Below are 18031 nucleotides of genomic sequence, written 5' to 3' on the forward strand. Positions count from 1 at the left end.
GAGAATGGGGGAGAGACACAGACAAAAAGCAGGACGGGGTGAGCAGCTCCTTTTATTTACTGCCCGTTTAAGTGCCTTCCAGGCTCCACCGCCAAATCCCGCCTCGCGGGCCAGCCGGCCAATCGGGATCAGCGGGACCAAGGCGCCGCTGCCAAGAGAGGAGCAAAGGAGCGAGGCCTCCTTCTTTCCCCCTTCCTTTCCCCCCTCGCGGCAACGGCTCTTGCTCCCGTGCAAGAAGCCCGGAAATTGCCTTGTCAGGAACTCTGAGGTTTTCCTCTCTCTCTGCTGCAAAGCGTGTGCTGCGAGCGGCTTGTCCACTGCTAGCTCAGGTCATATTTCACTGCTGGGCAAGTAAGTGGCTTCTGCTCTCCAACCCAAATACGTAAGAATCGCCTTCTATAGCAGAGCGTTCCGTTTCAGGAAATCCTCGCGCAGATGTTTCTTTCCTTTGCGTTTCAGAGGGGAAAGAAAACACCTCGGGCTTTGTTCTGTATCCCTTGCCCAAGGGGTCGTGTCCCTTTCCCCCTCCCTCTTCGGGTGTACTTTGGTTGCCTTCTGGCTTACCTTGGTTGACTCTGGGGGAGAGAGATTGAGGTTTTGATCCTGAACACCAGGTTTGCCAAAAGTGGAGGCATGTGTTTACTTTTCTGCTTTGCAGGTTTGTTGCCCTGTTTATGGGGCCCAGTGTGCAGTGGGACCTAAGAAGCGAAAATGGGAGGTTTCCTGCCCAACGCACCCCCCTTGCAAAATGGCAGCCAAATACTGCCACATCCCTGAGACGATGCCTTATCCTAGTGTACCTGGTTACTCTTCTTGGGAAGAGTGAAGGGTGAGAAGAGAGTCTCAAGAAGCCAAGGGTCATGGACACTCTTTCACCAGCATTTGCAGTTGATGTGAGTTGCAGAAATGTTTCTGTGGGTCACCAGATGTTGTATTTCAGCTCCCATCAGCGCCAGCTGGAGTGGCCCAGTGGTTGGGGATGATGGGGATTGTAGTCCAACAACATCTGGGGACCCAAGGCTGGGAAATACTGTCCTAGGGTTACTGAAGAGCTAAGACAGACGCACTGGGTGCTTTTGCTTGACCTGTTTGTTGGACGTTCATTTTTGTTGGCTTTTCAAGGAGTATTCATTTGTTTGCAGGGAGGTTGACAGATGACATTGCATCAAAGCATTATTGCACACTTTCCAATTAGTTTCCCTGCTGCAAAAAGTGCAGGGTTATTTTTTTTTGGGGGGGGGGGAGCGGTTTTGTTGTCCTCATCAACTACAATTGTGCAACCTGAATTTGCTGGTATGTGGTTAAATCCCACCTGAAAGCAGCCCCAATCTGGGCCTTCTTTAAAGAGAGACACCTTCTCAGTGTATTATTTAGAACACGGTGCAAAGTACAGGGTCTGTTTAAACATTACTGAATTCCTTCATGGAAATGATTTCTTTGTGGAAATTAGCCTGCAGTCCACATGTCGATTGTTATTTGTGACAATATCAGAGGTAGGTGTGTGTTGCTGTATGTATTACAAGTGATGGGAAGCTGTGATTTCTGTTTCCTAGTGTGTGTACACTGAGCAAAATACATACTTATGCAGCTTTCACCATGCAAGTATCATAAATATGTGAAGCACCAAACATAACAGCCCGCACACTGTAATGTATTACCGCTGTAGCTGTCCACCCTCTTGCCATATATGAGTATTGTGCTTTCCCCAAACATTATTGTTCCAGTACTGCCCTCCTACAGACAAGAAGTACCCACTGCTTCCAAAGCGTAAGAGGAAATGCGGTTGGGTAGGACAAGAAGACAAGGTCTGCTGGGACTAGAGGGCTGGATTGGCCACATGGGCTGTCAGCAGGAGGAGTGGGCCAAAAGGACTGGCTGCATCAAGCAGGAACCAGACTATTGTCCTGTGTGGCTTAAGCAAGTGTTGGTGTGTTGGCATCATGGGCACCAGTTGCACCTCCTGTGTTGCCAACACTCAAAAGGCCATCTACTACGTTATCTGCTACACTTTGTATAGCAGGGGCACTGGACAAGCGTCTCCAAAGATCTTGAGATCAAGCAGATAGGTTGGAGGATGTGATCCTTCAAATCCTCTTTAAAGCTTAATGTCAGCCATCTTAATTGGACCTGGAAACAGTCCTGATCACAAAACGTATAATATGATCATATGGTTGAGCCCCAGTTAACCGTCTTGCTGCCCTGTTTTGAGCTAACTAAAGTTTCTAGGCTGTTTTCAAAGTCAAGCCTATACAGTATATATAATGCATTGAAGTAATCAGAGCAGGTATCTCTGTACCGGTAGGGTTGCAGCTGGTATTATCAGCTGAAGCCAATAAACGGTGCTGTGAGCCTCTGTGGCTGCTCATGCCTCTTTGCTAACAACTAGATTCAAGACTGTCCCTGAACTGCAAACCTGATCCTTTAGGGAGAAAACCAGAACAGGTTGAACTTCAATCAGCCAAATAGATGAACAACCTGCTAACAATACCACTATCTTGTCTGGATTTAATCTCAGTTTATTGGCTCTTACCCAGTCTGTTAATGTGCTCAGCCACTGATTCAGAGCACCTATTGGTTCATCTTGATTTGATGAAAAGGAGATAATAGAGCTCTGCGTTATCTAGTGTTGGTGACACCTCAGTCTGTATCTCCAGATGACCTCTTCTGGTGGCTTCATGTAGATCTTAAACAGTGTGGGCGATGACATGCAGCCTGATGGAACTCTGCAGCATTGCTACTGACCTGTAGTCATCCCAACATTGCTCTTGTCCCAGGAGGGCATCCCATGTGTTCTTCGCAGGCGTCTCGTGAGCACCATGTTGTATGTCTTTGCCGTGCTCCACTCTGCTAAGAAAAGGATGGTTTTTGAGGAGCATAAGGAGATTCAAACCCCTATAGGGACTCCTAGGGGGACTTGCAGTAGTGTGGTTGTTGCTGGCTGTGCTATGGACTGAGTGTGCTGTGTTGTTGACTTTTGGGGATGTAGTGGGGTGCATGCCCTAACTGGTGAGTTAATTGGCTATCTCCATGTGTGAATATTGGTGTTGGTACTGTCTCTAATTAGTGGGCTGTGGAAGAGTTTCCAGAGTGTCTGGTTGTGTATGTGTGTGTAATCTTGCCCAGGCCACTTCTCCACCCCCATCATTTGGCCCAGACACTGAGGTCCAGCGCCGAGGGCCTTCTGGAGGTTCCCTCACTGTGAGAAGCAAAGTTACAGGGAACCAGGCAGAGGGCCTTCTCGGTAGTGGCGCCCGCCCTGTGAAATGCCCTTCCATCAGATGTCCAAAGGAATAAACAACTATCTGACATTTAAAAGACATCTGAAGGCAGCCCTGTTTAGGGAAGTTTTTTTTAGTGACTGATGTTTTAATGTATTTTTAATCTCCTGTTGGAAGCTGCCCAGAGTGGCTGGGGAGACCCAGCCAGATGGGCGGGGTGTAAGTAATAAATTATTGTTATTATAATGTGGGTAAAACAACTGTTCCTTTGCTAAGTAGTGTTGTACCTCCAATCCTGGTGTAGTGTTCAGTTATGTTGCAAACCTATACATATTTACCAGGGTGTAAGTCCCACTGAGCTCAGTAGGGCTTCTGAGTAGACATGTGTAGGACTGTGCAGTTAAAAATAAAAAGACTGGTCTGGCGTGAGAGCCCCTGGTTACTTTTAAATAGATGTGACAGGAACTCTCAGAAGCAGTGTGTTAGAATTGCAGATGTACCAACCATCTAAATAAATGTTTTAAGTTTAGGATGACAAATTACTCAGGGCTGTCCTCCTTTACAATTACGATTCAAGGGTGAACAAGTCCCCTTGAATGCATTAAATTTTGGAAACTAGTTACTGAAACATTCTCGCCGCTGGGTGAAAAATGTCTGCAAAAGCATGTTTTGTAGCATGTATTAAATTTTTTGATTTAATTGTTGAATTTACTGTTGGCCTAGGCTTTCCAGTATCTGTCGCAAATAATTAGACACTTGGTTTAGGTGTTGGTTTGATAGGATGGCTTTGCTGGGAAGCACACTGGACTGCAGCCAATATGCAAATGTTGATGTTCTGTCACTTTGTAGACTCCTTTACAAAGCGTAAATCATTTTGTGGGATGACTTGCTAATACAACTGAGCACAAGGGACCAAATTAATTCCTGAAGTGCCTGAAATGTCTTTAGGGAGTTTGCCCCCTGAACATCCTTAATCCAAGTTGAATTCTGTTTCACACTTCGATCAGCAGTAGGGTAATAAACAAGAAAAGATGAAGGCTATGTTCTGTTTCAAGACCAAAAGTGATGGAAATGACACAATTTACCAGGCTCCTGTTGCCATTACACCCTCTCCTATTTCATCAGCTGACTTAGGTTGTATTTCTATATACAGTGGTACCTCAGGTTACATACGCTTCAGGTTATATATGCTTCAGGTTACAGACTCTGCAAACCCAGAAATAGTACCTCGGGTTAAGAACTTTGCTTCAGGATGAGAACAGAAATTGTGCAGTAGCGGTGCAGTGGCAGAAGGAGGCCCCATTAGCTAAAGTAGTACCTCAGGTTAAGAACAGTTTCAGGTTAAGAACAGACCTCCAGAGCGAATTAAATACTTAACCTGAGGTACCACTGTACTTGATCTTTTTAACTGGAAATGGCAGGGGTCTTTTCTCAGAAGAGTCAGGCAAAATGGTGTTGCCTATCTCATGGAAATGGGGGTCATTATTGAAGACAGCAACAAAATGGTGGCCTTCCTGTGCAATCCAATACATTCCTGCTCGGAAGTGAGTCCCTCTTAGTTGTTCATAAACTAAGCTGTTCTTAAACCAAGGTATCACTGTATACATGGCCGTGCATGAGTAGTACATGCATAAGTGGGGGTAGCTTCAGGACAGAGAACTGGAAGACTTTTTTATTTCTTTTAATTTCTTTTTTACCCTTTCCCCTTCTGTTCCCTTATGTTCCTTTTTAGATTAGATCGTAAAAGCATTTTTTTTATTCTGGTGTATTATAAAAAAGATACTTTGTATTGGGTATGAACTTTTGTATACCTTTGGACAAGTTTCAATAAAAATAAATATTTAAAAAATAGAAATTAAAAAGCAAACAAAAGCGATCAATATGGGGCTGATACTATGTATAAACTATTTGAAACTCTTTTAAATGGGAACAAGAAACTCCACTATTCCACTTTTGCTGTCACTATTTGGTGTTATTCACAAGTCAACATGTATCTTCACTGAACTGTTCACTTACCGTTTTTTTAATATGAGAATAAGAAGCCCTTGATCTTTCCAGGGATTTTAAATTCTCTTTCAACTTATTTCAGCTTCTCATTCACTCCCTTAAACCTCTGAGTTGTTGATTTTTGTTCCAGTGAATTCCCGGAGTTACTCTGTGACAACTGAACATGTAAACAAGCCTTTTTACATTTCAAGTTCTGTTCCTGCAGTCTGACAAACTGATTAACTTACTGAGAAATTTGTGCATTATTTATTGAGTGCTTGAATTAGCCAGTGCAAACTTGAGAGCACAGCTTTAGAGAGAAGCCCAAATGTTAATCGTCCATTATTTATTGATTTCATTAATCTCGAATTATCAGCTGAAACAACTTTATAGTTTGTTGGACGGATTTTGATTTTTGCTGACATCTGTCAGGGCAACATTTTGTTGCTCGGGTGAGATTTTTGTTTATCCAGAGCTCAAAAACAAGGTACACCCCCACCCCCTTCCCTTTCAAGAACATTGGAGACAGGAAAAAGCCAATGTGGTATAATGGGACAGAGTTGGACTTTAGAACAGAAATCTGTCCAGACCAGAAACTGTGGTTAATCTACCCTTAGGTTAAACAAGTTATCTTCAGTAGCTATAGTTGATCCAAGCAACTTGACAAATTGCAGTTTTCCAAATTCCTGGCCGCTTTGGAGATGGGGAGGGGGGGAGTAGTGTGAAAGCTCAAGGCTTATTGTGGGCTTATCCAGACTTGCCCTTGCCTCACCCGATTACCGCCCCCCCCACCTGATCTTCTGAATCGGAGCAAACACCAATTGGGTTTCCTCTGGATTTATATTTTTTTCTGATTTATGGCTAAGGAATGGGTTTTCTGGGGAGAAATGGCAGGCACTGGCAAGACTGCATAGACTCATGCCTAGAAATTGTGGGACAAGTGAAAAATCACTTAGACAAGTGCAAGTATGGATGAGCCCTGTGTCTTGTTTATGCTTCTTCACATAATGCTTCAATTGTGGTTTAGCATGGCATCCAATGCAGTGGCGTAGCGTGGGGGGTGCAGGGGGGGCCGGCCGCACCGGGCGCAACATCTGGGGGCGCGCGCCCGCACTCGCAGCTCTCTAGTGGAAGAGACTCGAGTGCTAAAATCCATGGGTTAGGGGGCGCAAATTACTTGCCTTGTCCCGGGTGCTGACAACCAACGCTACGCCACTGATCCAATGCAATCAGTCTGCCTTTGTAATTTTTCTTATTCCCCATTACTCCAAAATGTATTTTTCCTAGTTAAAACTTGTTGACTATGCCTTATAGGAGATCTCTGCTGATTTTAGGATATTTACTGTAGTCACTGTTGACCCTCAATAAAAGAGATGCACTGGAGAATTCAGTGCTTTGGTGTGTAGATCCAGATGTCATGTAGGTGATATCTCAAATGTATTATACTCTGTAGTACTCTTAGCATCAAACAATGTTTTTGCATTGGATTGAGTTACAGGAATGTTGCACATTGAAGTGATGCAGAATGATAAATGAACGCATAATATTTTTAAACACAGTTCCTCTAGAGACAAAGCTTATATCAACAATTGTTGGAGGCATCTATAAACTGAATGATTTTTTTGGTCAACGGCAAGTTAGACTGTGAGATGAAGAACAAAACAATGCAGTGCATCCTAGCTGTTGGATTACAGACACGCTTGAGCTTCCAAAGCCAATTATTATGGCCCAATGTTGGGCAAAGGTGTGTCTGCATGTGTATGTCTGTATAGTTAAAATATATTTATTTCTTTGGAAAGGATGGGGTGCCTGCTAGGAGTTCATCCATGGACATATACCATGGCAGCCCAGTTTTATCATTGTTCATAAAGTTACTGGTTATATACAGGAAAACCCTATTTTGCATGGGGGTTATGTTCTGGGTCATCACGTGTGTTGGCAGTGCACTTGTAAGCCTGCCCTGCCGCACTCCCATTATACCCCGTAACGCCCCTTTTTCCTGCCACTTCTGGGTTCGCAGTGATGCATGCATGCACCGAGAATGCATTCAAAATGGGAGTTGCCTATACTGACGGGTCATAAAGGCCCACCCACTTTGTGCACAAAACCCATGTCACTCTGTCCACTTTGGGCATGAAAAACTGTCACTCTACAGTGTGATTGGCATAAGACTGGCTGCAGTGCATAGCATTTGTAGTCTTTGGACTGCTCAACTGGCAGCTGTTTTTTTTACTGCTGCTGATACTCATTGGTAATGCTTTTCTTTCTATTGCTTTGTTTAGAGGCAGTTGATGAATAGTAAGAACCAAAGTGTTGCACACTACATATAGCAATGCAATAAAATTGTTTTAACAGTGCAATATTAGGCTTGTCCTGTAGGATTTGTTCCCCGGTAAGTGTACGTAGGCTTGCAACCTATATAAAACATGGGTTGAACCAGCATGTACATTCCTTCATGATGAATGTGGGTTCCTTTGGCTTGTGCATTGTGGTTCACGTGTGATTTCTTATTCATTTTATTTATTCATAATTTATTTATTCATATTATTCCAGAAACTATTAACTCATTTTTCCTCTGACTTTCCACCTGATGGGACCACATGGTGTCTTCCAGTAAAACCATGGCATCCCCAAATGATCAACATGAAAACTATAGCAGCAGACTAAGAAAACAGTTTAAATCGCTTTGCAATTGTAAAGTCACAGCAAAGGAAACAATGTTATAAAATTATCTTCTAGATGTCTGTTGAGGAGCCATGACCTATGATAAATCATCATCATCAACATCATCTTATTATTGGCAAACTGTGGACTGATCCTGCAGGCTTCATCTGGCAAACTTTTTATAACCATGGTGCCACTACCAAAAAAACAGGTCCTCTTCACTGGAAGCAAACGTTAGAAGAGGACTCCAAGTATCTTGATGTCTGAGAACTTGAAATGGCATTAGGCACTCTTTAAAATGATGTGTACTGTGTAGGGAAATGGTCTAAAATATAGGAACCTTGTTGTTAGTGTGAGGGAGAATACCTGTAATATTTATACTTCCTGGAATGAGATTGAGAAATTGTCTTTCTTACATGTGACTGGAAGTTGGTAAAAACAATGACAAGAACACAACAGGAACTTTTAAAATAAAACCCTGCACAATTTGTTGATTTCACTTCTGTTAAGGAGCAGTAACTTCCTGAATGTGGGATTAGGAAACCAAAACGTGTTATTGCAATGAGAATGCGTTATGATACTTTTATGGTGGAAAGCTTATTGGAGAGAAAAGTCATCCAACCAGAGTCTAAATAATTCACTATAGATAGGCTTATCAGCTTACAAACTATTTCCAAATGAGTTGGCCTGCAGTGCTTCTGATGGTCTGTGCCTGACAAAGGTTGGGAAGGGTGTGTGTGTGTGTGTGTGTGTGTGTGTGCGCGCGCGCTTCAAACCAAGGGTTGTACTGGTGAGGCGGCTACCTTATTGTCCCTTGGCTTGGCATTTGTAAAATGTAGCAAAACTCATTGGATCCCAAACTGTAGAATTTGTTGGTATGCAGTGTCCATTGCAAAGATGAGCAGTGATAGGAGAGAATGAAGTTTTATCCAAGTGAAGCATATTTTAAAAAGTCCCTTTTTGTTTCCCTGTCACCCAGAGGTCTGCTCAAAATGCAAAGTGAGAACCTGGAACCGGTAAATTACTACATTGGAATTGACGTTGGCACAGCAAGCGTCCGTGCGGCTTTGGTAGACCAGTTTGGGACGTTGGTGGCTTACGCAGAGCAGCCAATTCAAATTTGGGCACCACAACCAGACCACTATGAGCAATCCTCTGATGACATCTGGGCTGCGTGTTGTACAGTCACAAAGGTACAAACATGAATGCTCACTATGAATTTTATGCTACACACTGTGAGGCAGCTTTTCTAATGAGGTGAGGCAGACTCTACTGCCTTTGTCACATCGAACCATTTTCACGCACACAAGGGATACAAGATTCTAGGAGGGCTGATATAACTAGTGACATTTTCTGGCTAATCTCTGCCTACCTTTAATTTTGGAAAAATTGGGGCTTCCTGTTCCAGATTTGACTATATAATGGCCGTGTTATTAAGTTCCAAGATTAACAGTAGCTTCTGATATATACACCTTTATACTAACCAGAACTACATCTCTCTGATTTCTCTATCTGCTGCCTTTGTATATATACCTCTATTGCTAGCACACACAAAAAACACCTTTGTATTCCTTCTAGTATATCTGGCCACATTCTATTAAATGGTACTGAAGCTGCCCTGTTTCAGTTAATCCCTCTCTTTATTTTTTGTGAGGGGTGGGGGGATGTATACTGATAAGTGGCTCTTGGAAAAACTGCGGGAAGAGTTTTTAGGTTTAACATTCAGGATTGGAAGAAGAAGGGTTGTGGTTTTTTGGGTGGGAGAAAATTATAACTTTGAGGTAGAAGTTTTTCGCTTATGGTAGAAACCAGAAAGAAAACATCAATTACCTGTTTTTTGAAAAAACAAACTCCAAAAAGTGAATGAGCTTAATCAGCTGTACACTACTCTGTTTTTTGCTTCAGGTATTCTCTCTCTCTTCCTTTCTATAAACAGCCTTGAAAATTAGTCCATATGAGCTGCTAGCCTACAAAGTTTTGGCTACTAGCTTGCAGTTTCATGTTGACTGCAGGGGAAAAGAAGACTCCAGTTTTGTGGCCAGCCTGGAAATATAGGCTACTAGCTTCTTAACACATTCATAAAAAATATCATTCTAGCCAGTGGAATGGCCAAGGAGGGGCAGAGTGATCTACAGTGGTACCTCGGGTTACATACACTTCAGGTTACATACGCTTCAGGTTACGGACTCCGCTAACCCAGAAATAGTGCTTCGGGTTAAGAACTTTGCTTCAGGTTGAGAACAGAAATCGTGCTCCGGCGGCGGGCAGCAGCAGGAGGCCCCATTAGTTAAATTGGTGCTTCAGGTTAAGAACAGTTTCAAGTTAAGTACGGACCTCCGGAACGAATAAAGTACTTAACCCGAGGTACCACTGTATTCTTTTCTGCCTGCATACTTGAACATGGAGGAAGATGTTTTCCTTCCTCTGAAGCTAGCACAAAAACCAATTGGGCTGTTGGAGGGAGGAATAGAGAGATCCTCCATTCTCTGCTAGCTCACTCATGTGCCATTTGGACTTCCTGGTTGCCTAAGGGCATCTGGACAGTTTTTCCAATACAAGCCTGTTTTGCAAGGGACATATTGGAAAGCAAATGGTATTGTGTCCTAACACAAATCATATGGAGGAAAATGTCTGTGTGCGAAATCAAGAGGAAATTAACAGCATACCACACTGGGGGTGGGACAAAGATTTTTAATGTGTATTATGTGTACGTATGTGAAAGCAAAGGAGATGATATCTCAGGATAGTGACAAAATGTGGATTTAATTTTTTTTTAAAGCAGCCCAGCACATTTGGGGTTGTAATTGTTGTTAAAGGCCTCAAGGGTCAGAATGAAAAACAGCCTGAAGATATCTCCAGTTATCTTAACATTTTAGGTTGTTTTTAATTCTGGCCCCTGAGAAAGGCCTTTAACATCAACAGGCCGAAATGCGCTGGGCTGTTGTTGTTTTAAACCAAATCCTAATTTTGTCAGCGTCTTGAGATAACTTCACCTTTGTTTTTGGGGATCATTTTGTATGCTTACTGTTTTTTGCATTTTGGGGAGAAGAATTATAAGTTTTTTCTCATTTGATCTGTTAGGAGTATTTGCAGTTTTTTGTGTTGCAAAAACAGTACAAAAGAAACAAAATAGAGGTTTTAAAACAATGCGAAATGAACACCTAAGGTAGAGAGACCTTTTCATTCACTTGAAAAGCTTTCCTTCACCATCAGAGACTCGGGTTAGTGTCACAAATATAGTGCAAGATTCCTGTGATGGATACCTGGTGCTAGTCTTATAGCATCTACTTATGGGGTAGAAAGAAATGGAGCTGGCTCAAAATGGAACTGCAGGTAAAGCCAACATCTCAGTTAGCAAGCACCCTTCCCTCTACAGCAGACATTTGTACTGAAGTATGGTATGGGTAGGCTTGCCATAAGTCAGGAAAAGTCCTGACATGTCCTGGTTTGGGGGCTTCCTAAAAAAGCTCAGCAACTTTGCGGGTGTCAGGATTTTTACTTTTTGAAATATGGAAACCCTAGGTAGGGGAAATGTAAAACATCAGGATGTTGCTCCATCTCCTGAATTTCTTTAGCTGTTCTTTGCATCTCTTTGTGGGTATTATGACCTCCTTTGGCAGCCAGCATTGTCAGGGTGGTCTTGGGGTGGGGAAGGGGGACCTTCAGTCCTCTACAAAAAAAGTCCTGGGTTCGGACTGCTTGGCGTTCTTAGGCTGGCTCTTCAAATATGCATGAGATGCCTGGTAATTCATAGTTGGACAGTTCACCGTTCGCTTGTTATTGATCAGGATTTTCAAATATTAATGAGCCATTCTCTGCAGTGAGTGCCCTAAAGGAGATGGAGGAAGATGGGGGTGTGCCTGAGGATAATGAAACAGCATGCATTTCTTCATTTACTCTTATTCACTCTATTGAACGTTTATCGACATTAATTCCAGCAGGCTTTTAAAATGAATTCTGATTTTCATAGTTAGCTCTATTTTTGTTTCATCGTATTGAGTCTCCTGCACACCACTTAGGAATGGCTGTAATTAAGCGGCATTAAAATTGTTTAAATAATAGGTGTGCTGAAAACAAATAACAAAGTATACTAAGAATCCCATGCCCATCAAGAGCACTTGAACCTTCAGGTAGTACTGACTGCATATTATAGTGATCTGTTTATATATAAGACAAACATTGGCTAAGTTTGGGGTGGCAGGAAAAGAGTTATTTGCCATAGTGGTCTTACAGTACCTCATAGTCTGCATCTGTCCCCAGTGCCAAATACCTCTTCACCAAGCTAAGAAAAGTTGAGTTGTATTAGCTATGTCTATGCATTTGTACATGCCATGTGTTTATTGATTGATTTGTGTGAGCCTCTTTGAGGGTCACCGAAAGATAAGTGGATTAAAAAAAAGAAGTAATAAAGTAGGAGCATCTATGACCTTAGTTTGCCAAAGTACACTCATTGCCATCCTCTTAATAGAGGGCAATGAGTTGCCTTACTCTTCTTCTTCTTCTTCTTCTTCTTCTTCTTCTTCTTCTTCTTCTTCTTCTTCTTCTTCTTCGACCTCACTCACACCCTAAAGTATATTCATTACAGCTCAATACAGCAAAGAGCCAAAGGACAAGTTGTTGAAAGATGGTACTAAACTGAAAACAATGGGACTTACATCTCCATAGACATTACAGCATTTGAAGTAATTCTTTGAAACATCCGCCTTAAATTGTAACTATTTATAATAACATTTTCAAGTTGTCATATTTCTATCTGTCTGTCTATCATCTATCTATCTATATCTATCTATCTATCTATCTATCTATCTATCTATCTATCTATCTATCTATCATCTATCATCTATCTATCATCTATCTATCATCTATCTATCATCTATCTATCTATCTATCTATCTATCTATCTATCTATCTATCTATCTATCTATCTATCTATCATCTATCTATCTATCTATCTAGCTAGCTATCATCTATCATCTATCTATCTATCTATCATCTATCTATCTATCATCTATCTATCTAGCTAGCTATCTATCTATCTCTATCTCGTACCCCGCCCAGAGACTGTTTTGTTAATGGGTAGTATAAAAATGCTGCAATTAAATAGAATGGGTCAAATGTTTAGCACTTTTTGGATGCTCAGTACAATAAACCCATCACACACACACAAATGAAAAAGGGGTAAATGTAGTGTGGGGGGGGGGGAGAGACTTAGAACCCAGTGTGTTTTGACTATAAACTGTTTTGGCTTTAAGTGTGATCCCCAGAACATAACCTGCACATAATTTGTGGCCCTACTGGGTTCCTTTTGCAGTTGTGAAGCTAAGAATCCGTAATAATGACTATTCCTCATAAGTATAAACTTAGCTGAGATGGGGTTTGGAATTTGGAGACTACTTGATTCACATATCAAAATCTTAACTAGTTTTTCAGCATATACAGGGTTTTAGAAAATCATGTGTGATCCTGAAGTAGGAGAAAACCAGTCTCTGCAGCTTTGGGGGCCTGTCACATAAGCAGTCTTAAGTCTGTGCGGAAGAGCATGCCCTCCCTGGGCTTTTGAACATGCTCTCCAGGGATGATGGTAATGTGAAAGAGCAATTGGGTTTCCAATCCCGCTTCCACACATACATTTTGTATTTAATCTTTCAGGAACCTAAACCCTTTCAGCAATGACCCTATTTTAGATATTCATATTTGTGTTTGTGTTTTTCCTATATGCAATTCTGAAAATATATAACTGACTTGTTCTTCACAGAAAGTTGTCCGTGGGAGAGATGTTTCTCAGATTCGAGGATTGGGCTTTGATGCTACCTGTTCCCTTGTTGTTTTGGACGCTCATTTCAAGCCCTTGGCGGTCAACTCTGAAGGTAAGACTTTCAAATGAACCCCGAGATTTCCAGCATTAAAGTGAAATACAAGGTTAAAAAAGAGAGAAAGAAATCTATTTAACAACAATTCAGCAGGTAGCTATGAAATTAAAATAGGAAAGACTTGTACCACAAGTTCTCTGAGATATCTCCTGCATGGCTTTATTTGAAATGCTTGTGTCCAAGGCCACAGTCATTGCTTTATCTAGCAAGAATTAAACAAGAGTTGTTGAAAGATTTTGCTTAAAGTTACATATTAGCTGAATTTGGAGAAGTCAAGTGAAACAGTTCTAGGAACAGAAAGGGAGGGATGAGAAACTTGTGACCTTCCAGTGGTTGTTTGACTAGAGTCTTCTTTGCCTGTGTTGGCTAAGGCTGATGGGAGTTGCAGTCCAATAACACACAGAGGGCCACAGACTTCCCATCTGTGCTATAGGATTAGAGGACTATGGTCTCAGGGCTGTGGTCTAAAGGCCAGGGGCACATGCAGCAACCATTGTACTAAAAATGAGCAGGTCTGGGTCTCGTCAGGGTCTGGATGGGAGACCACCTAGGAGACCTCCCCAGGCATGTTGGCCTTGAGGAAAGTCAGGATATAAATTCATTAAATAATTTTGGGGCTAGGTGGGTCACCCATATCTAAATTAGAAATAACTCTAAGATTGGCCTTGTTTTATAAGGAGAACACAACAGAAACATCATTCTGTGGATGGACCATCGTGCAGCTGACCAAGTAGCACGCATCAACGGGACACGGCACAGAGTCTTGTGCTTTGTTGGTGGCGCAATGTCCGCCGAGATGCAGCCACCTAAGTTGCTGTGGATGAAAGAAGTGAGTATGTCTAAAAAGGCAACAGAATTTTGGTTATGTGCCAAGAAGCTTTGGTTCTCCTAAACTCAAACCTACATTCAATTGTAATGAAACATGGTGTGTGTGTTTAAAAAAAAAACCTTTGGAGTCTTCTCATTAAGTCAAGAGAGAGTTCTAACTATTGACAAAAACAAAGGTTTCGATGGTGAGTCCTTGGGAGAAGTCTTCTGCGGCTTTCTGTTTTTATGCCAGCTTTCCCTGTTCATTTTTGTGCAAGCCTTTGTTCTCAGCTGGAGAGCCTGGCATCTTGTGTATTTGGCTTTAGGAATGTGAGATCAAGCCTGTATGATTTGCTAACGAAAGAAAATGTTACATCCAAGCACAAATGTGGCCGTAGGGCATAGTGTTGTTAATGTTCACCAGCTTTTGTAGCCTAGTACGTTGGAGAGCGGTGCAACCAGGGCCCAATCCAGCTGTGTTTATCCACTTCAGAGTTTGCAACTAGGATTCCTAGCAATTGATTCTACTGGTGCTTTGCTGACTGAAGGGATGTGTAGCAGGAAAGAGCTCTTGTGGGAAATCTGCTTCCATACCTTTTTTCCTAGTGCAGCTGCCATCTTTTCTCTCTCATTTGCTGTGGCCTGAACATGCAACGTCTTTACAGTAATATAGATGGAAGAGCAAGAAACTGTCACACTGTAGTTTGTCACCCAGGCTGCGGATAACAAAGGGGAACCAGTTGACTCCAGAACTCTTCTTCCATTGCACATTCTTAAGGGCACCAAAGTGTTTCTAGAGATTGTCATAAACTGATAGGGCACTCTCATTTTAGGGTTCACCCCAACTCTGGAAGAGCATCCTCCGTATAAGGGAAGCAAAATAATGTAGGATTTCATAGTCTTTTCAGAAGACTGAGTTGTTCCCTCGGGCTTTAATTGGCTGTTAATGGTTGGGTCTGACATAGATATTGCTGTATCTGTCTTGTTAATTGTATGTTATATTTAATAGTTTTATTAAGTCAATGCTTTCAAAGGTGAAAAGTATTTTAAATAAATGTGGGATGAGGGAGAGAAGGGGAACAGTGTCTATATGAAGTTTGGGGGACTGTTAAAACACCATGGCTTGAATTTACCCAGTTAAAATGATTTAGTCAATCGGACAAACATAAGGAAATGTTTCTTTACCTAATATTTGCAGGATTCATCCCCTTCAGTTGTGATGAACTGGAGGTCAGTCATTGACCTTTGGTGTGATAGATTAGAATGGAACTTTCAGCTTGAAAGTGTCTACTTACCAAATGCTGGGGACAATAGAGGAAAGTTGTTTTCGAACGTAATCCATTCCAGAAGACCGTTTTGAGTTCCAAAACATTTGAAAACCGAGGCACAAAGGGCAGCCTGCAAATTCAGTAGAGAAATTTGTAAAAAAAACTCAGCAGAAGCTGTTTGACTTCCAAGGCACGTTCAAAAATGGAAGTATTTACTTCTTTTTTTTGGCATTCGAAAACTGAAATGTTCGACTTCCAAGACGTTTGACAACCGAGGTACCACTGTACATTGTGCCTTAATTGTGATGGCCTCAGGTTCATCTTTACTTCTCTGTGCATTGAACACTAGATTAGACAGGCCTTGGGTTGACTTGTGAGAGCAATTCATTGCATGCAGCAACTGTATTTGTGGGTAGGTGAGCTAGAAGTAGGCAGCAGTTGTTTGATTAAGGACATGGTTGCTTCTCAGCGAACAGATGGACCTCTTAGTGTTCTCTCATTTTAAGAAAAGTTGGAGGTTCTCTGGAAAGCAGGTTCTACAGCTATTTGGTTTGAGTTTGGATGGAGGCAAGAAGATTGAATGAAGGAACCCTTGAGGTATATATCTTCACCTTCAGTGAAGCTGAGAGTGCATGATTGCAAATAATTGGCAGGGACGATCTTATGTGTGTATTCTTTGGTTTATAAAAATAATATCATACTTTCCCCCTCCTAAAGCCTGAAGAATCCCTGTTAATCTTAGCGAACCCCACCAGTCTTGTGCTTTCTGTGACTTTCATCATACCTCCAAAATTGCCACCTGAGCTGTCTTGCTTCATATGCATGAAATAGCCGTGGAGCAGACAGAAGGCGCTGTCTTCATAGTCTAATTCTTATGCCCTCTCTTTAGTTTAAATTTTATGTGTCTGAGGTTGATATATAGTTTCTTAATACCAACTGTCAGATGAAAGGGAAAAATGTGTGCCACTTGAATTTTTTATAACCTCCACCAGTCTGTCTTGTACATTTGGTCTCAATGATGCTTTTTGTCTCTTAATGAAGGCCAAATGTAAATTGCCCCCTGTCAGCGTACAACAGCTGGAGTCTCTTTTCCTGACTCTCATCGTAGAGTAACAAGGTGGAGGCTAGAGAAGGTCAAGGAAGTTAACTGGCAGAAGCTGATAGTGACAGATTCAAGTTAATAGGGGTTAATTAGCATTGCTTGTGGACCTTGTCATGAAATATGAATATTCACTTAAACTCCCATTCCATACGTCAGTGGTCTTCTAATTATTTATAATAGTTTTAGGAAAAGGTTGGGTTTCATACTCAGTCTTTTAAATGGGAGTCAGAAATATCAACAAATGGAGGTTGCCAACAAAAATGTTTAGTCTGGTAGCCCCAAGCAGACGAATGTGGCCACGTAGGGAAATAAGTGCGTGTGAAAATGTAAGATCTCTGTGGCTTGCCAGGATTGATGTTGTGGATGTGGAGTAGTTAATGGGAAGTTCTGTGACAATAGTCTGCCTCCCAGTGCTCGGGGAATAGGATTTGTCACTTCTGGCTATCAGTGCAAAACAACCTATATCTAGAAAAATGGATGGGCTAGTGTAGTTTCTTCTCCCCTAGTACTGTATTTTTCTGTGTATAAGACACACCCATGTATAAGACAACCCCCCCCTTTTTAAACCCCAAATTAAGAAATCTGTCCAGAAGCCGAATGCAAACCCCTCTGCATTCACCATCCATGTATAAGATGACCCCCAATTTTTGACTATTTTATTAAAGCAAAAAAGTCTTATACACAGAATAATACGGTAATTTAAAATAGGTCTACAATTTGACATGTGTGTTTGCGTGGGTGTTCTCTGGTTATGATACTTCTGTATTCTATGGGTTAGCTTGAGCCTTTGGTCTAATGAAGATTTTCATTCAACATTTTTATATTTGTCCTTTTGGTATGTAAAGCGTCTTGGATGCTTATTTTTGCAACAGCACCGTGTGGTAGGGTGAGATCACCCAAAGTAGGGCCCTTGGTGGTTGGTAAGAGTTCTCCAAGGAAGAAGCAAGGGGTAAATAACCAGAGAGAGGGGAAGGCCACTGTGTTTACAGAGTATCCAAATCTTGAAGGGTCATGATTTTGGTTTCATTTTTAAAAATTGCTTGGAAACAGTGGAAATTGATTAGATGTTGATTAGGGTGCATATATTAGTATTAGTTATTGCTTCTGTATTTGTCA

At 41.7% G+C, this 18031-nt stretch overlaps 1 protein-coding gene across 1 annotated transcript in view; it reads left to right on the forward strand.

Moving 5' to 3' along the window:
• Nucleotides 1–219: 219 nt before the first annotated feature.
• Nucleotides 220–18031, forward strand: part of FGGY (FGGY carbohydrate kinase domain containing) — a 134069-nt gene continuing 116257 nt past the window's right edge. Inside the window, exons 1-4 of the mRNA XM_081915827.1 lie at nucleotides 220–351; nucleotides 8848–9061; nucleotides 13624–13735; nucleotides 14416–14567. Of these exons, the coding sequence (XP_081771953.1) occupies nucleotides 8861–9061; nucleotides 13624–13735; nucleotides 14416–14567 (465 nt within the window). The 5' untranslated portion in view covers nucleotides 220–351; nucleotides 8848–8860. The remainder of the gene's footprint in view (nucleotides 352–8847; nucleotides 9062–13623; nucleotides 13736–14415; nucleotides 14568–18031) is intronic.

Source organism: Podarcis melisellensis, assembly GCF_964234715.1.
Source record: "Podarcis melisellensis genome assembly, chromosome: 6".
In the NCBI taxonomy this organism is placed as follows: Eukaryota; Metazoa; Chordata; class Lepidosauria; order Squamata; family Lacertidae; genus Podarcis; species Podarcis melisellensis.